General features: G+C 37.9%; 1 protein-coding gene across 1 annotated transcript; it reads right to left on the reverse strand.

Moving 5' to 3' along the window:
- Nucleotides 1–1,776: 1,776 nt before the first annotated feature.
- LOC133990329 (aquaporin-4-like) lies at nt 1,777–5,036 on the reverse strand. The gene is made up of 3 exons (XM_062428605.1): nt 4,624–5,036; nt 4,375–4,539; nt 1,777–2,970 (listed from the first exon to the last, which is right to left on the reverse strand). The coding sequence occupies exons 1-3, from the start codon at nt 5,005–5,007 to the stop codon at nt 2,722–2,724; spliced, it is 798 nt and encodes a 265-aa protein (XP_062284589.1). The 5' UTR covers nt 5,008–5,036; the 3' UTR covers nt 1,777–2,721.
- Nucleotides 5,037–18,591: the final 13,555 nt, after the last annotated feature.

Here is an 18,591-nt window from a genome sequence, read left to right on the forward strand (position 1 = left end):
GAATTATGGAGGCAGTCACTCTGAAGACTATCTGTGTATTATCAGTTTTCTGCTCAACATCTTGCTGATAAGCCCTTTAAGATGTTAACAATCAGACAGTTGAAAAAGTGTTGGTTTATTATTTGCTGTCACTTTTTATTAGCTTTTGTCTAATTGAGGTGTCTGAGGAGTTTGTTAACACAGAGAGAGAACCATTTAAAAGGGAAATCTCAGGATGTGATTGGCACTTCACAGCATCTTCTCATTTATGTAGGAATTTCAAAATATATCACAAGATGTTTCAACAATGTCTTGCTCTGTATGTACACCACACACATAACCACTTTTTAAACATTTTTCTTCTGATCATCAATATTAAAGTTATAACAAAACCAGATTGTAATCCAGAAGGGAGAGCTTTCCTCACCTGTCCTTCTATTTAATCTTCAAGGGATGATAAATCAAAACCAAGTGAGCACACTCTGTCCCAAGAGGAAACAGTCAATGCATGCAATGTCAGATTTATATACTCATTTATTTGGGCAATAAAGATGATTAAGGGGAGCTGAGAGAGTGCTGGCCTCAAGCCACTGAAACCTTAAGGGATACAGGCAGCATGCCTGCAGGTAACGAATAGTGCTGCTGAGAGAATCACTGCCTCCCATTCTAACTCCAGTAGGCCTTGAAGAAATCCATTTGTTAACATCAACACTCTCACAGCACTAGTTTTAAGCCTGTGACTGTCTGCAACCTTTTTAATGCATTTTTGGAAAATAGTTTGAGTGAAAATAATAATCCTTGTACTTTCTCATCCTCTCTAAAATTTGTAAAAAGAAATGCTAACAATAAAAAAAGGTTGACAAAACTTTAGTTGAATTACTTTTGGAGCTATCAAACCTTGCATTCAAAACCTGGCTCCCTGTTGGCTATGCAACCCTTAATCCTCATGTGTAGTTCTGAATTAATGGCCTGGACCAATTTCAAATGAAATGTGGCTTCAGACTTATGAATAAAACTGACTTGTGTCTACCCACGTCTGCAGTGTAATCTGCACATCCAAGGCTCGTGGCTGCCCTCCCCTGGAGAAATCCAAACAGGAGCATTTTTGGACAGAAGGCCATAAGCACTATTGCCAGTAGGTGATGCTGTTGTCACATATAAAAATTGCACTTGGAAGAAGGTGAAATGGAGGCGAGTAAGTACATGTAGGAGTAAAAACAATTTTGATTTAGTATCTGAATGACACTGGCATTCAAGCCTTGAAAACGCAATATAGTTTCACCATGTAGACAACCTCAGTTTAATACGGCAGGGTCAGTGGGGCTGATCGTTTCCTCAACAGAGACAAAAAGATGAAGAAAAAAGAAGATGAATTGCACCTGTTCTTTTAGCAAAGGAAATAAAATGTAGACATAACGGATCACCTCTATTTCGTATCACAAAGTGGTATCATTTCCCGTGCTCTCTACTGATGGAATGAGATTACATGAAGCTATTCTCAGAGACTTAACTCACAGGGAACACACATCATGGACATTTATCTGGCCATAGGGAGACATAATCTAAAGGTAGATGAGCCAATCCATCATTGATCTGAACCTTTCTTTTCCCAGTGCTCAGCTCCTCCTATTAGAAACAAGCGACTCAAGAAAAAAGTCCTATAATTATGGTCACAAGTTATCTTGTGGATGTGAGGAAGCTTAAGTGTGCAGCTATCCTGTTTGCATGTTGGAAAACCTCTATCATGAATATATTCAGACACGAGTGAAAAAACAAAACATTAAGAAGGACTTGGATTTGGAAAAAACCCTTTATTATTGCAACGTAATATTCTTACTGGGATACACATTGCACCACTCCAGTTTGTGATGATATCACTCTATCAGTCTATAATGTCACATTGTTGAGCCCAAGAGAGGAGGTGATCAATATTTGAATATAAAAGTCATCAAGGTAGATCAGCCATCTTTTTTTTTCTTTTTTCATTTTTCTTTAGCAATAAATTAAATATTGAAGAATGAAATTACCATAAGTAACAAAATGAAACAAGAATCAAATCTACCTCTAGAAAAGAAAAAACACACTATTGTCAATACAAAAAATAAAATCATATAATTAAAGACATCATAAACACAACAATTAAATTGATTTTTATGGATACATAGTGTTTCCATAGAAATAAATTGGTTGTTTCCCTGACTGATGCACTGAAAATAGAGAGCAGCATAATACACCCCTGATAAAGCTTGTCAGAGCTGTCTTACATAGCTTGGGACCTGTAATGTGCTTCATGATCCCAAGGAGAATCTTGCCTGTTATTACATATACAGCACATGGACCAAATGTGACACTAATCCAAAAATAACAAGGCTGCATTTTCCTCCACGATTCTCCAATTCAGCGTGATGACCCTGCATAATTGGTTGACCCTACACATAGTTCCTTAACTCAATGTATTGCAGGCTGTCATTTGCAGTGTGCAATGTGCGCCGCATGTCAACACTGCTGTAAAATCATTCAGAGCCTTAGGAAAAGTATTGATAGGCTGTGGATATTGCCACAATGCCATATTAGTTTTATGACAATGAGAGTAATTCAGCCCTGCTGTAAAGCCTCGTGGACAGAAATCATATTCTGCTTTGAGGATGAAGTATTTGAAGGGGGACAGTTTCAAGATGGATACTCCAGTTTTATTGTCATTCTGCTCTACAGATTGGTCTCCATTTCCAGTGCACGTGATAGTCATACAGAGGACAGCACTTCTGTCTGGTCCTGGAAAGGATCTTTTTTCTCCGGTTTCTCAAGATCGATAGTGTGGATGGAACCTGGCTTGATGGCGATGTCCTCTGACTCCACCTCCTTGTATTTCCCTGATGCATCCTTATGAAAAACCTGGCTTAGCCTATTCTTTAACTGAGGGTCAGGGCAATACAGGTACTCATACAGACCAGCAGCAAGGATTCCCCCCAGAATGGGTCCAATCCAGTACACCTACCGTTAACAGAAAGACAAACACCTTAATTAGTCAGCTGGATAATCGGTGCCTGTGGGAGATATTTTATTTCTGTCAACGAAATGCAGCATGGACACATCAGCCAAGCCTGTCAAACTCTCTTGGTTTATTAGGCTACAGATGGGGAGAAGAGAGTGAACCTTCATCAGAGGCAAGTTCCACAGTGTCTGAGGCATCAAGCACCAAGAAAAGACACTTCTGAATATGACACCAGCCACAGTGATAGTAACTGACAGTGTTATACCCCAGTACATCTCCAATACACAAATATATACAACATGACGCCATGCTGTCTGCAAATAGCTCAGTCGAAAGCATTGCTAAGATACAAAAATATTAGAAGTAATGTTATTTTACACTTTGTAATGTTTTCTTCTCTTCAAATTTACTGATATAAGTTAAAAACTCTTTGAAGTTTTGTCATGAGGTTGCACCTGTCTTTACTTTTCTACCAAAGTGATGAAACTGTGACCTTACCAGGTTTCAACATGCTATGCAAGTGGAAGAGCTTGCCCTCTTCAGGACATTAAATTAGCTACAACAAGACATAAACATTTCAGATCATTTTGACATGGGCATACAACTTAACATTTTAACCATTAAACTGATTTATTATGCACAATCTCTAAGCTTTGGAACTTATATAGAAGTGGCACAAACAGGCTTAGCAACTGCACAGGCCAGCAGTATAGTATAGTATCTCTTACCCAGTGATACTCAAAGTTAAGTGTGACCATTGCAGGCCCGAAGGAACGAGCAGGGTTCATGCTGGCTCCCGTATAAGGAATCTGGAAAACATATAAGAGTATTGTTTTTAAATTATGTATCTAAATGATAATAAATATATATAGTACATATGCATAGATTTGTTTAGCTTTGAGATAGATTTCTTGGTACAGTGCTGCTGCATTTTGATTTTGAGAATATGTCTTACATTGCAGAATCTATTTTATGCAAGTCATATTTGCTAAACAGACCTAGGGAAAAATCAGTTGAGCAGTGCAAGAGATAACATCTATTTTCCTGTGCATTCATTTTCTCTGCAGGGTTCAGGGAGCCCCCAGAGATTGGTTGCCATGCGAAGGCACCCTCCAATGAAGATGTGCACATGGGTGTGAATCAGCGAGAAGTATACAATATCACACATTGAAGAATAGATGCTTAGATGCACCTGTTCTTTGTCAAGTAACATTGTTGAAGCTTTCAGTGAATGTTAAAGAGGCTTGCACTTGGAACCAGTCCTGCTCTACAATTCTTTAATGCAGGGTGATGAATTTAATATGATTTTGAGATAAAACAGCTGTGAGAGTCCCTGCTATAAATATTCTCCTTGCCTTTTTACCCTAACTGCCACTAATTTATCTCTATTCTAACGTACTCACCGCAAATAAATGGCCAATGGCTACAGCAAATCCGATGGCCAGGCCAGCAGAGCCACCTAGGTCTGTTCGTTTGGGATCACAGGTGGCAAACACAGTGAAGACCAGTTCAAATGTTATAAGCAGCTCCACAAGGAGGGCATGTCCTACTGTTATGTTGGAGTTCACCTAGGAAACAGATGATATTAAATCACTAAACAGTGGAGAAGTAATCATATACCCATGTAAATATGAACATGATAAAGTTCTTACCGTGGTCACACCAAGTGACCCTCTTACAGCAGCAGGCGTTACTAGGTAGAGGATTCCAGCTCCTGTAATAGCTCCCAGGCACTGAGCCAATACGTAGAACATTGCCTTAGCCAGGCTTAATTTTCTAGTTACAACCATAGCTACAGTGACAGCAGGGTTAATGTGTCCACCACTGATGTGTCCAAAACACTGCACCATAGTGGCAATGCTCAGGCCAAAGCAAAGGGAGATAAGGACTAGGTCAGCTGGGGGAGGCTTCTCCTCCTCTGCAGCCCAGTTGATGGTGGAGCCCAGACTGAGAAGAACAAAGATGAGAGTGGCCAGGTATTCTCCAGATACAGCCCTCCAGAAGCCCTTGGTCCAGATCCCTTTAAATGCAGCCATTATGTTCTGACAGCTACACCAGGACAGAAATCTCCTGGCAAAAAGAATAATGAGCAAAATTATTACCCTACTTACATATTCCTGGTGTGTGCATGTGACTGGAAATATACTGAACCCCTATCAGGATAGTTGCCTCTAGGCACAATATTTATAACTCCAGTAGGGATTAAGCCTGTGACTTTCTATCACAAAATGCCATACAGAGTATTCTTTAAACATTGTGTATAGGGGCAAATTATCATACTTACAATCAAAGCATACAACATTTAATTTCTTGCCTGCTAATCAATGATCTTCTTTCAGGGCAGAAGAAAAATGCAGCTTTTTTGAGTGTTTATTCTAAGGAAATCATGACTGACGTTAATTAAAACATCTATAAGTTACTACACATTTAAAAAAAATGCAACTCCATGATTTCAAATCATTGCATTTTGTTTAACAAACCTCTAGGGCAGCAAAGTTGCATTGGTAACAACATTCATTTCTTTTCCTAGATCAAAATTCTAAAACTTACCAAATGCAATATGTCCCTCTCTCTGCCCCCTTTGTGTGTGATGTGCTTTCATTCATAAGTCCTGGTGAGTTATTCAATCAGCAGAGACATCACTCCTTACATCACACCTAAAAAGTTGAAATGGCAGTGACCTGCAGTACTTACAGGAAAGCAGCAGGCTGTGTGAGCGCAGTAGTGTAGACAGCAGGTCTGTTAGACGAACATGGTCCACACATTGTGCCCTGGGATTGCATCCAGCAGCTTTATTAAGTTACTAACTGAGCATCACCTCACAGGAATAAAACTGCCTGCTCAGGGGGAGGAGTCAGGAGGTTTGCACACTGTGCAAACAGGAGCCCAGTTGCACAAAGTGTGGCTGCACAGTGACTCAGTCAGCCTCAGCATCTTAGTCATATCAGAGATTTGAAAACAAGCTGCAGTAAGCACAATATTTACAAAACCACCAGATATTCAGTTATTTGGAAGAACTTATTGACTCAAACTCATCATCAAGAAGGTAATGGTTTTAGAGGGAGACTGCACAGATTGCAATAATATTGTGATAACTTACAGTAGGAGATGTGACAAAATATACAATTAGTGCATAACTCACACAAAGGTCTGGTAGTGCTGCTTGTAATGCAGATGGCGTATTAAATAAAACATGCATTTTGTTTTGTCTACTCATTGCTAAAAAAAAAGGCTGATTTACCAACCAATTGGTAAGAACATCAAGAATATCAGAGGATTTGTAACAGCATAAACAAGTTCACCTCTCTGTTGAGAAAAAGCAAACACATTCCACATTATAATTGTATCTGAATCAGGAGCTTAAGTGTTTGCACATTAGCAAATGCATTCACACATGTTGCTTTTCTTTATTTGTTCTATGATAAGCTTCCAGGAAGAAGCATGGCCTTTTTGGTATAAACGGAAATATAAACATGTTATCTTGATGGTGATCAAACAGTTGTTTTATTTATCAAAGACACAAGTGGTTATAGGTGTAGTATGTCGAATTTAGTGGCGTCTGGGGGACTGGACTTGGCTGAAATGGAATATAATATTAATAAGTGTGTTTTAATTAGTGTATGATCACCTGAAAATAAGAATTATTGTGTAATTGTAACCTTAGAGTGAGCCCTTTACATAGAGTGTGTCCTCTTCCTCCACCACCACTGTGTTTCTACAGTAGCCCAGAGAAGACAACAAAACACTGGCTCTAGAGAGGGTCTCCCATGTTTTTCACGGGTTTTGCAGCCGCTGTAGGTTCTTCTACAAGCTTGGAAGTGGAAGGGTTAGTTACTTAGTTTTTGTGTTGTTGTTTTTTATACCAATTATGGATTCCCCAGACTTTTGTCAGGAAATCCTCACTCCCTTGAACACTCTCACATTGCTGCTTCATTCTTAGCCACTGAAATAAAAAGCATACAACAAGTGATCATTAAATACATTATTTAAATCTTTCTTCAAGTACCAGTCAAAAGTTTGGACACACTTTCTCATTCAAGTGCAAGACTGCAAGATGTTACCATTAACATTAACTGCGGCAACTTTTTTATGCTGCTGAGAAAATACTACATAGTGTTTTCATATGAAATGGTCTGACAATGAGATTCTTCAAAAGTTGTAGTTCATGTATCGATTCATGATGACGCAGACTAAACAATGCCTGAAATAATATAAAACAGTACATACTAAACACTCGGTGGATGTGCTGAAATGTTTATTCGTCTCAGTTATCTTCTTTGTTATGATAAGCTCTTGCTATGCTTTCTTTTTCTCTTCCATTACACAATGTTTATGACTCTGTTTTGTTAGACATGTGGTCAGAGCCCGAATCACACAGAACTCTCCCGAAGAACCATACAAAAAGATAGAAAGTTTAGCATGATTCCATTAATAATCAAAATGAATGTGCAATCAGACTAAAACCGCTTTCACAATCCATTCAACAGTTAATATTATCTTGGCAAGCATAATACAATGACATACTATATGCTCTTTCTGCACACGCTCACCCAAATGACATTTAATAACTTTCAAGATAATAGCAGGTGCTACAGGTGCTGATTTTCTCATATTTAATAACGGCTGGAATAATAAAACTGGTTCACTAGTAAAAATGTATTAAACTGAAAAGAGCAGCCGAGCAGTCATCACAGAGTAGCTCCATCTTTCTCAAAAGTGTAGTCGCGATGGAGCGGTGCATTAAAATTTGCAGAGCCCTTGCTGAGCATAAAGCACATTTTGGACAATGTAATTATTAAGTGATCACGTCAACACTAGTGGAAGTCATCAATTCAATTAATCTATTTTAAAAAGTAACCATAAGCTTTTGTGCTTATTCCAACCTGAAAAGTCCTAAAATTCTGCGTAAAATATCTTAACTTTTGTCTTGATATCACATGCATTGTAGTTGTCAAAGGACAGTGTAAATACATTGAAATTCCATAGTCAGTGACCTAGGCTGCTCATGTACAATCCACAAACACTACACACATTGTGACTCGTGGTAATTTTGTGTGCCAAACTTAATGATGCATTCAATGACCATGTAAGTGACCTTGCTCTGAAAGGACATTCTCTTGGGTTTTCAAACATGGGTTAATATTTGTCTTCAAAATCCTTCATGCTCCCTTAGGTCAACGCAATGCTTATGCTCACCATCAAGCACCAAGAAGGTCAAGAGGAAAGTGAAGGTGATTTTAGATGCTGAGATAATTTTGGGCTCACTGGACCGACAAATATTTTACTGACACATCTTATCTTGCAAATGAATATGAATATGGTTTTCCTTTTCATTCATTCTTTCCATCTTTCTTATCTGTGCTAATTTGACATTTAGGTACACCAGTGTGAAGTCAGAAGTTGGATCCAATGACGTAAATACGACACAGTGACTTACAATTGCCCTCCACGAGAGCGCAAAAATACACACACATACACACACGTATGCAATAATATGCGCACAATCCAAAGGACATTTTAAAATGAATGGATAACTACTTTGTTGTGCTGCCAGACCCAAAGTTGGCTAATGCTTAACCTTTCCTCTAGATACTCCCCTTGGGTTGGGCATGGAGGTGGTAGACGTTAACTTCTAGAATATCAACAGTCAGAGGTGTTGTGAGGATACTATGAATGCATACTGCAAACAACTGCACATCAGCGTTAGAAGAACATGATCCACTCTGCATACCATGTATGACAGGAGTAAAATACTTTTGTTGTATAAAGAGCAGTCTCAATATGGGTGTTATTCTGTTAAGACATAGCACTCTGGAAGAGGAAGAAGATATACTGCCGTCACTCGTCACTTTTTGCCTACGCCAACTTGTATCCTCTTGCATGTCAAGTGTTGCACTTACCTGAAATAAATAAGGCAAGTCCAGTCATTCTCATCTACTTTATTGGCAATTTAACGGATATGGCCGGCATTTTTCAATATTTTTGTTATTGCCAACACATCTCATGTCAAACCAACAATGAATTGATTCTACTTGAAGTATTTTTTATGTATCCAAAGCCTGATATATTGTATTATTTTGTGCTGTGGAGCTCTGTTGTTGTCCAAAGACTATTAAAATCTCATCTGTGAGCCACACCATTGCACTGGGTGACATGTTCCTTCACCACAAAGATTACGGTCACAGTAGTTTGGTTAGAAACAACTCTGGGAACACATTTCCGTTTGCAGTGCTTTGGTAGCTTGCTGTGCTACATATCACAACCTCTTGACTTTGTGTTCCAATGTAAATTTCCCATAGAACTACAGTACAATCTCCAGCGGCTGTGATATGTAGCACAACAAGCTAGCGAGGCATTGTAAACAGATCCCATGGCGTGCATGGCGTGGTTCATCTTTTAAATAATTTCTGGACAACAACAGAGTATACAGCACAGATGAATTAAACATAGAGTATCAGGCTTTGGATACACACACAATACATGTTTTAGGATCCATTCATTGTTGGTTTTGGACATGGGATTACTATATAATATAAAGTTGTTTTTTCACACAAATCAGGAACTCAAAAGGGCTAAAAAAATATCCTATACTGACTTTCAATTGAAGAAAGAAAGAAAGAAAGAAAGAAAAAGAACACCACGGATATCAGATGGTCTCACCTTGTATTCACTATGCAATTAGTTACAACTTGTACCATATGCATAATTTGACAATTATGCATGAAGTTTTATTTACAATGGTAAATATGGCCACTAGGCTTGCTCATTTTACATAAAAATTTAAATCTGCACACTATACAAACTTGAATATTAATGAGTTACATAAATCGTTAAAAACAGTTACTCTGTATCATGTGGATTTCTTTTCCTGGGTCCTATTTCTATAGCACCTCCAGGCATTACACACATCAGAGGAGTGCCTTCTTTACTAATTAATAGCTTGCCTTAATTCTTCAGATTTGCATGTGTTTAAATTACAGTTGAGTCAATTAATGTTTGTTGATACAGTGTGAGTTCTGTTTGATTAGAGAACTGTCCTCCAGATTAGGTTGTTTAGTTCCAAGTGAAGTAATCTGATTAAAGAGAATTGTTAATGTATACTGAAAAGTAATGTGTTAATTTGGCACTGCTCACCTTTTTAGAGTAATTTTGCAGCCTTATAAAACACTGACAATTATGGAACAGTTAATGTAACTACTGCTGTATAAAATATCTTGAATTTTAAAATCCAGACAAATCAAGTATAGTGGGAAACATCAACTTCCTGCTGTCCATCTATGCACATGTGCTTGTCACTCATGCACACACAAAACCCAGATTGTCAGTGACACTAATACTCAAGATAACAACCTTAAATATTCAGTTCCAGCTGTAGCCAAGAGGGATTTACCAAAGGCAGCATAAGCAGAATGTCTCTGGTAACAAACATGTTTTCCTTGCTGAGTAATACTGCCATGCTTCGTTAGACACAAGCTACTGCCTTTGTTAGCGCTGCACCATGCCAAGTTTTCTACATGCCACAGTGAAGCGAACCCCAACACTATTATATAATCTATAGGCTTGACAGGGAGCCAAATCAGTGGCCTCTTCTTGAATGACGGAACTTGTGAAAAGGGTTGATTCGTATTGAAGTAAATGAAGCAAATGGGAACAATGTGCTTGTGAAAGCTCATTTGACCTCTGACACAGACACAAAAACAGGCTGTTAACTGTAAGATTTGGTAATTATACATTCATGCAAGATGCATGGATGCATTCCTATGAGTTATTAGAAAATTTCCATTTATAAAACTACAACAAAGCACTTGTTCCGCCACAGTATCTACTACACTATAGGTGGATCTTTACCATACCTCCTTTGGGATATGTTAAACATATTCACAAGCAAAAAGCATTAAAAATGATAATATTGTGATCAGTGTCCATTATTTTTATATTTCTTGGTCATATCATGGCATCCTGGTCAATAATCCCATCACAATGTCATCATATTTTACCAGCTGGATGTGTGTCAAACTCTTGGAAAGAAAGCAAATAAGTCTACATCTCAAGATGTTGAACTATTCCTTTAAGTTCTCAAGACATGCCTACTCAATTTCATGTACTGTCTATGAATTTAATTTAAACTACGATATCAATATCAGAGACAGAGGGTTCCTCTGGTAAAGGTAGGAAGAGTCAGCAAAAAATCATCAACCGAGCAGAATCTAGCTCAAGCAGAGTTTTATTGTAACTATTGCAGCCCGAAATGAGTTTCCATTGAACTTTCTGAAAAAACTGCAATGTAATTTGTGACCTCTTGTGTGTGGGTGTCTGTGGGTGCATTTTCTGGTGATTGAAGAAAATGGAGCAAAGCTTGGCTTTCCAGCTCAAGCAGAAAACCTGAGTCTCACTGCTGCTCAACACAGATTCAACTTACTGCTGCATATATTCAGTGTACAGTACCCTTTAAGATAAAACATGTTTTTAAGCTGCCAATGCATTTCTTTTGGTTACAGCTACAGTGCTCAGTGCAAGCATCACTGCATCATCACTGCTCTTGCTCCTACAGTATAGTATTTAATCAACTCCACCTCTAGGCTCTGATTCTAGTTGCCCTGTGGGTGAAGAATTTGTTATAGTTGCTCCCAGTATTAGTTAGTTAAGTTTATTTCGAACATGTTAAATAGCAAAACAAAACAAATAGGCAGTGGTTTATGGCAAAATAGAAATTATAGGAGTATCCCTCTGTAGAGGCTTATGTGTGCAGCATGCTGCAGGATGTAATGACGTCAGAGTCTAAATGCTAAACATTAACTGCATATCCTCTGTTTTCACATATCAATAAAACTTTCTCCCATGAGCTGTCTGACCAAACTGTAATTAGTTCCAGTATAGCTGGCAAAATCCCAGTCTGATAAACACACACACATACACAGACCTTCTCTATATTTCTCTCTCTCTCTGTTTCTCCCTGCTTGTCTCTCAGAAGCACTCAAGACCTTGAGATTATAGTGCTGTTGGACAAAAACAACTTGACAAGATCCCAATGCTTTCTGCTGCGTGGAGGGCACATTCCATGTAAGCTTCATTACTCCTATTCAATCATCCAGAGACTATACTCAGGTTTTCTACTTGGGCTAACATGAGCAAAAGGCATCATTGCTATGGTAGAAATGTACAACTAGAATCCAATGCATCTTTTTCAAAATTCAGTGATGTTTTTTACCTTAAAAATGTTTATTGGTTTCAGAACATACCTAAGTATATATATATTTTAAAAAGTTGCTCTAAGGGTTAAATTATCCTCCCATTCATCAGTCACTTAAGACTTTGTGGAGGAGGAACAGTGTGCCCATTGTGTTCTTTAATCGTGGCAGTCACTATAGGATTCAAGAGGATCAACCTCATTTGCGGAGCACCCCTCATTCCTTTCCAAAATGGTATTTAAAAGTTTATATAAAGCTAATAAGAGTTCAGTCATCCAAATTAGTCAAATCAAGTTAATATCTTTCAAAGTTACTGTCTTTTTAGTGCCAAATTTCCTCTTTTTGTTTTCATCCTCCCACTGCAACTGAATAGGAAAATACTGTTCATCTAGTATAATAACCATGTCAGCCACTTCAGCCTCCTTAGCCACGAAAGGCTAAGTACGTTTGAAGTGGTTACAGTTACATATACATGTGACTACTGTCCTCTGTCCAGAAGCTTATTGGATTGAGTTTACAGTCTGTATCATGTTCCAGATATGCAGGGCAGGAAATGTTTTAGATAGAAACAAAATTACAGAAAATGCCCCATATTATTTCACTCAGGAACAATTTTATGAATTGTAGGCGTAATTTTGGTGCATAAAGGAAACCAAAAGCAATGTAATGTAATGTCATGTCTTTTTTATTTTTTTATTTAAAGTTATGGTACCTGACAGATCACCTGGCCCGAATAACACTGCACAGTCATATCATGTGACAATGCCTTATGAGGGGCCTTCATGAGAAAATCGCATCATCTCCAGCATATGTTATCATCACCTGCTGGGGATTTAATTTTAAGACCTCATTTTTCGTTTTCTCTCTGTCTAACTCAATTCTGTTCACTTCAAAGAGATGTAGTGGCTTGATAAGAATTTTCCATTGCAAATACTGAGAAACAGAAAAATATAAAATAAATGCACAACAAATGAAGGCAACAAATGAAAGTTTGTATACCCTCTCAGACAGACTTGCAGAGCAGAGTCATTTTAAACTGAAGGATGACCTGTCTACCTCAGTATGTCATGTCTTCATTACAGTCCACTTGTGAACTGAGAGTGCCATTTGCCCCTCTCTTCCTGGAAAAGCCAGTCCCACCCAGCATGTCCCTGTTCTCTCAAGATCAGTTTGTGATCTACCACTAAGTGAGTAAAGATCATAAATATCTTGCTTCCACAGCAACTAAGCACTGCTGAGTGATTTGTGTCTGTCTCTTTCTGATTTCAACAGAGGGCAAGCACATTAGCAGGGAACAAACTGTTCTGTGTTGTGGGAGGGCCAGTGTGAATAAACACTGATACCGTTTTCAGCAATTTCAGACAGTATCCAAAGACAGTCTTGCAGAACATCCGGCTTCTTGTTACATTCTACCAAGGAATTTGAGCTTCTAACCTTCCAGTTTGACACTTAATGACTGATGTCTATTTCTAAAATACTACAAGACACAGCTGTAAAGCCATGTTAAACCTAAACAACAATTGACCAATTTGACATAGAGGAGTGTATTGTAAGGAGACACACTTGATTTGATAGATTTAGAGTTATTTAAAAAAGAAAATCACTATTATAGCTGCATATAAAATGGTATAAAACACAATTTGATATATCATGACATCCAATGGAAATTTTCTAATGTCTGTGATTGTGCTGCAATGTTTAATGGTGGATTCACTGGTGAAAGAGGTTATGAACTTAAAGTCGTCAACAACCTCTCCTCTTGAGTGATTTCTTTGCCTGTTAGGCCAGAGATGCAGAGCACCGACTGAGTGAATGCTGCTACACAGTCTCAGCCTTCATTACAAGACAGCCTCAAGGCCAAACACATTTTGAAATCCATGTGAAGCAAAGACAAAATAAAAAGGCACTTTTGAAGCTGTGTTTATTTATTTATTTCTGGACCATAAGGTTTGCAATTACACAATAAAGTGCAGGTGGGGTTGACGTCATGAAAAATACATTAAAACACAAGGTTTTTCTAGGGGGAGCAGCAGACTGGAGGTTCTTCCAATTATGCCAATCCAATGTCTTAGATTTTCTTGATTTACAGTATACAGTGCACTGTTATGTTTTTCAAGGTCTACTCAGTTTGAGTTGGTCATAATTAAACTGCAGTATTGTAAAATAAATAAGGACACTTAAATAATTAATGGTTTTGCCTCTGACATCTTCACCTTTGGCAGGAAAAACAAACGGTGCCATTTTAAAAACTTTCATTTACATTCCTTAAGCGCCTGTACGTGGATGTGAGGGACTATTAGGCTCATCCAAAAGAACAACAACAACAAAGGCAAACCTTTTGCTCTGTGACCATGATTTGCTACATTTTCTGCCGCAACCAACCATTTATACAACATCATGACTGTCCACATTCTGCAGTCTGTGCCAGTTACAATTGTCTTTCACCTGTTGATCATTGAATCCAACTGGCAAGCCTGTAAAAGCAATCCTATAAATACTATTTCAGTGTGATAAAGACATCAACTATAATTTACAAACTGCAGCCAACAGAATTTTGGTGAATGAGTTTATAGTGTGTGACAAGCATAACAGTTTGAGATTTTTTCCATCAAAGCTACATTTAACAGTTCCTTAATATTAGAAATGACACGTGAAAGGTGTTTCCCTTAAGAGTTGGTGGAGACCAAACCAAAGCTAAAGGGGAGCAAATACTGAACTTTCATTCACAGAGACATGACTACAAATAAATGCTTATGTTTCTCCCTGTCTGCTGGATGAGTAAATAATGTCAGCAAATGGTTGCTAACATGTTCACTATATCAATTTTATAAGGTGATAAGTCAGTGTCATATTCACAACTTGTTGCCAGTTGTTACATTTATGCAGTTTAAAGGTGCAGTGTGCAGGATTTAGTGGCATCTAGTGGTGAGGCAACAAACCCTTCCCCTTCCCTTTCTAAACATGTAGGAGAACCCACAGTTGCCACAAAACTCACAAAATCCCCCCTCTAGAACCAGTGTTTGCTTTGTCAATTCTGGGCAACTGTAGAAACAGGGTGGTGCAACAAGGCAGGCTATATGGAAGAGGACCTACTTCCTCTGTGGATATAAAGGGCTTATTCTAAGGTAACAAAAACACAACAATATTTTCAGGTGATTATCACAAATAAGACATACTTATGAATATTATATTCCTTTTCCTCTAAAGGCCTCTAAATTCTATACACTGCAGCTTTAACAAAATTGGCCTTTAAAATATTCATAACTCTGAAACTGCTACATCTTTATCATTACGTCCATTACCTTTAACTAGAACCATTTTTGTAACCGCAGCACTATGACTGTGAAAACAGCACCCAAAGGAGTTGCTGCCAAGCATCTTTACTACGCGTTGTCATATGTTGATGGAATAGCATGCTGTAGGCCAACACCAGAGACACCTGAAAAGCTGCCCATCCCAACTTCAAACTTATACAAATAGATGGTGTAGATAAATGTCTGAAGGTTGTTGGTTGTTACTGGTGTTTGGTTGCTATACTTGTCAAGCAACGCTAAAGGAAAAGCACAGTGTACACAAGCTCCAAAAACAACTGTGAATGTGTCATTCTGACACATGTAGACAGAATGAACACAATCTTTCTCATTACCAAGACTTCATGGAGACAAGCTGTCAGGTTGAAACCCACAGGAGCCTACTGCAGATGCTACAAACCATCATCTTCAACTCCCCAAGCGAAGGAAATAGGATGTCTGCTAGCATCAGCATTAGAGGGAAAAGAAAATATTTACAGTGAAAGCATTCAAACTGAATTTTTGATTATAAAGTGGTTCTTCCACAAGGTGGTAGTCCATTGGGTTCAGTTTGAGTTTACAATCCGATGTCAATGCTGCCAGAGGAGAAATGTAACTATATCATGTCGGTGCAAGATATCTTGATGTCTCAATCGCAAAACCATCATTTTGCATTGCCACCATTCATCACCATTGAGGAAAAAATATATTGATGCTACACTTATTGCAGAATTAGGATGAGAGAGAGAGAAAAATCCACAACTCCTATATGACCAAAGTGATCAATACACTGTAGCTGTATTATGAGCTATAGAGCTTGCTTCACCATGAATATTGATCGAGATGTTGAGATGCTCTTGTTAAGGTCAAGGTCAGCCAATTAATCACATAGAAATCACCGTACAGAATGTGCAAATGTGACAATACAAAACCAAGAGTTGTGGTGCAATAAATCACCTAAAAATCAATGGTTCTGGTGTCAACTGATTAGATATTAACAATATTTACTGTATCTATATATATATATATATATATATATGTTCATACCCCATTTCATACTTCATATTTTACTTTACACACTTTACAGTATAGCATTACTGAGAAGGGTTACGGAACAATTGTGAATGAAAACAGGTAGTTTAACAAATTAATATACATTAAGTTCTCCTTTTTGCATACTGTGCAAAATATCTTTAAGACATCAAAGCCTTATCATTCAAGTTTTGAAAGGTAGCACTCTGCAAATGGCCCTAACACATCCTGACTTCACAGACTTTGAGTCTAAAATGTCACACTACCTCTCACGTTACTAATAAGGCCAGCAGACAGAAAACACCAAACACCCTTCGGTGTCATCCACACTCTCTGTCATTGGGGTGAGGGGAACCCCTTTAGAAACATCAACTTCTTGACTGAAAGCGGAATCAAAAAAATCTCATGGACATAACCGCCATCTCATGATGCTGTCAATTGATTTTAATTATGTCTTGTATGAGTTTTCAAAGAGGGACGAATCCCAAGACAAAGCATGTAAAATGAAATGAGACAAAGCACTTGTTTTTTGCAATAAAGCAACAAAATGCATACTATAGCATGTTTTTTTTGTCCTTGTCTGGTAGTTCTTGTTCTCACAAGTTCAATCAACTATTATTGTACTATCACTATGTGTACTGTTTATTGATTCAGTCCTTCCACTAATAAATTAGTATCTGGTTGAGAGCCTCAGTGCCAAGAATGTCCCTTCCTTGTTCACCCATCTACTCTTAGTCGGACACTCACTCAACACCTTGATCCTGGTAACATTTTATTCATCATCATTTTCTAAATATAGACTGACGTTGGAATTGGGCTGACAGAGAGACACATATCACTTGCTCATTTCATCTATCACCTTGTGGATAGAATGAAGAGCCGCCTGGTGGCCTAATAGAGCAGATAATGCCAGAGAGATTAGAGGCTTTGCATGGACTTTCCCACGTTGCAACAGATGCCAGGTCCTAGCCAATCAAACCACTGATAAAATGCCAAAGACAGAATACATTAAGAAAAAGTAAAGTAAGAACATTTGTGACACAAATCAGTCCGTCTGATTTTATACACGAAGATCAGTTTACTCCTCATTAACTAACTATCTAAAAGCATGTCAGAATCCAGTTGTTATCTCATTCTTCATTTCTACCTCACTACTGTATACCACACTGAAGAAAACCAGTATTATGTGTGTGGTGCATATATTCTCATCATTTCATGTTTTAAATAAATGGCACTTTAGTATGCACCCTTTGTATGCATATCCATCCCCAGGTCATGAAACAGAAGCCCTTCTTCCAAACATTTAAACAATCCAAACACTATTATAGTGTATAGTGCTTATTATATAATATATGTTATTGTTTGGATGATATTATTTCAGTAAGTTCTTCTAGACATGTCAAGAATAATTAATTAAATGCAAAATCAGTGGTAACTTAGTCATCATGATAGAGGGGTAAAATTAAATTAAAATTAAAATTAATGTTTTGTGTGCATTATGAATACCGTAGACTACTTATGGGGGTGTTGTACATGTACATACACAGTCAATGTAATTGGAGTAATGGTTAACATATTCAAATGATTATGTAAGGCCATTTAATTAGTTATCACTTACATATTTGAATATTCCTTTTTTTAATGATGCAGGTGCTTGGTGGAGCCTCAGGATGGTGCCAGTGTGCTTTGAAACACAGAGACCTTTGTTACTGTACCAACAGATTCCACACACATCCACAGCTACATTGTGAGTGACAGCGCTAGTGGTATTATATAATATTAACTTTATGGTGGATGTACTGTCACACTGTATGAGCTCCTTGCCAGTTTTCTAAAGCTTTTCATATTTCTATCACTTATCCCTCTATTAACAGGATGATGGCTTAGTAAAGAAGCATGTATTTAAAATGACTGTCGCTTGCAGATCTGTCTGTCTTGGCTTGTCCTATTTCAGACGACCACCGTCTGTACAAAATGGGTAATATGGATATGGATCAGTGTTGTAATATTATTAGTACAGACTTTGGTCTTTTCTTCTCCAAACCTTGCATGTTAAAAGTCAGCTCAGTGTTAACAAAAGAAGCTGTTGGTTTTGAGCATTGATAGGTAG

This window comes from Scomber scombrus, chromosome 11 (assembly GCF_963691925.1).
Source record: "Scomber scombrus chromosome 11, fScoSco1.1, whole genome shotgun sequence".
Classification (NCBI taxonomy): domain Eukaryota; kingdom Metazoa; phylum Chordata; class Actinopteri; order Scombriformes; family Scombridae; genus Scomber; species Scomber scombrus.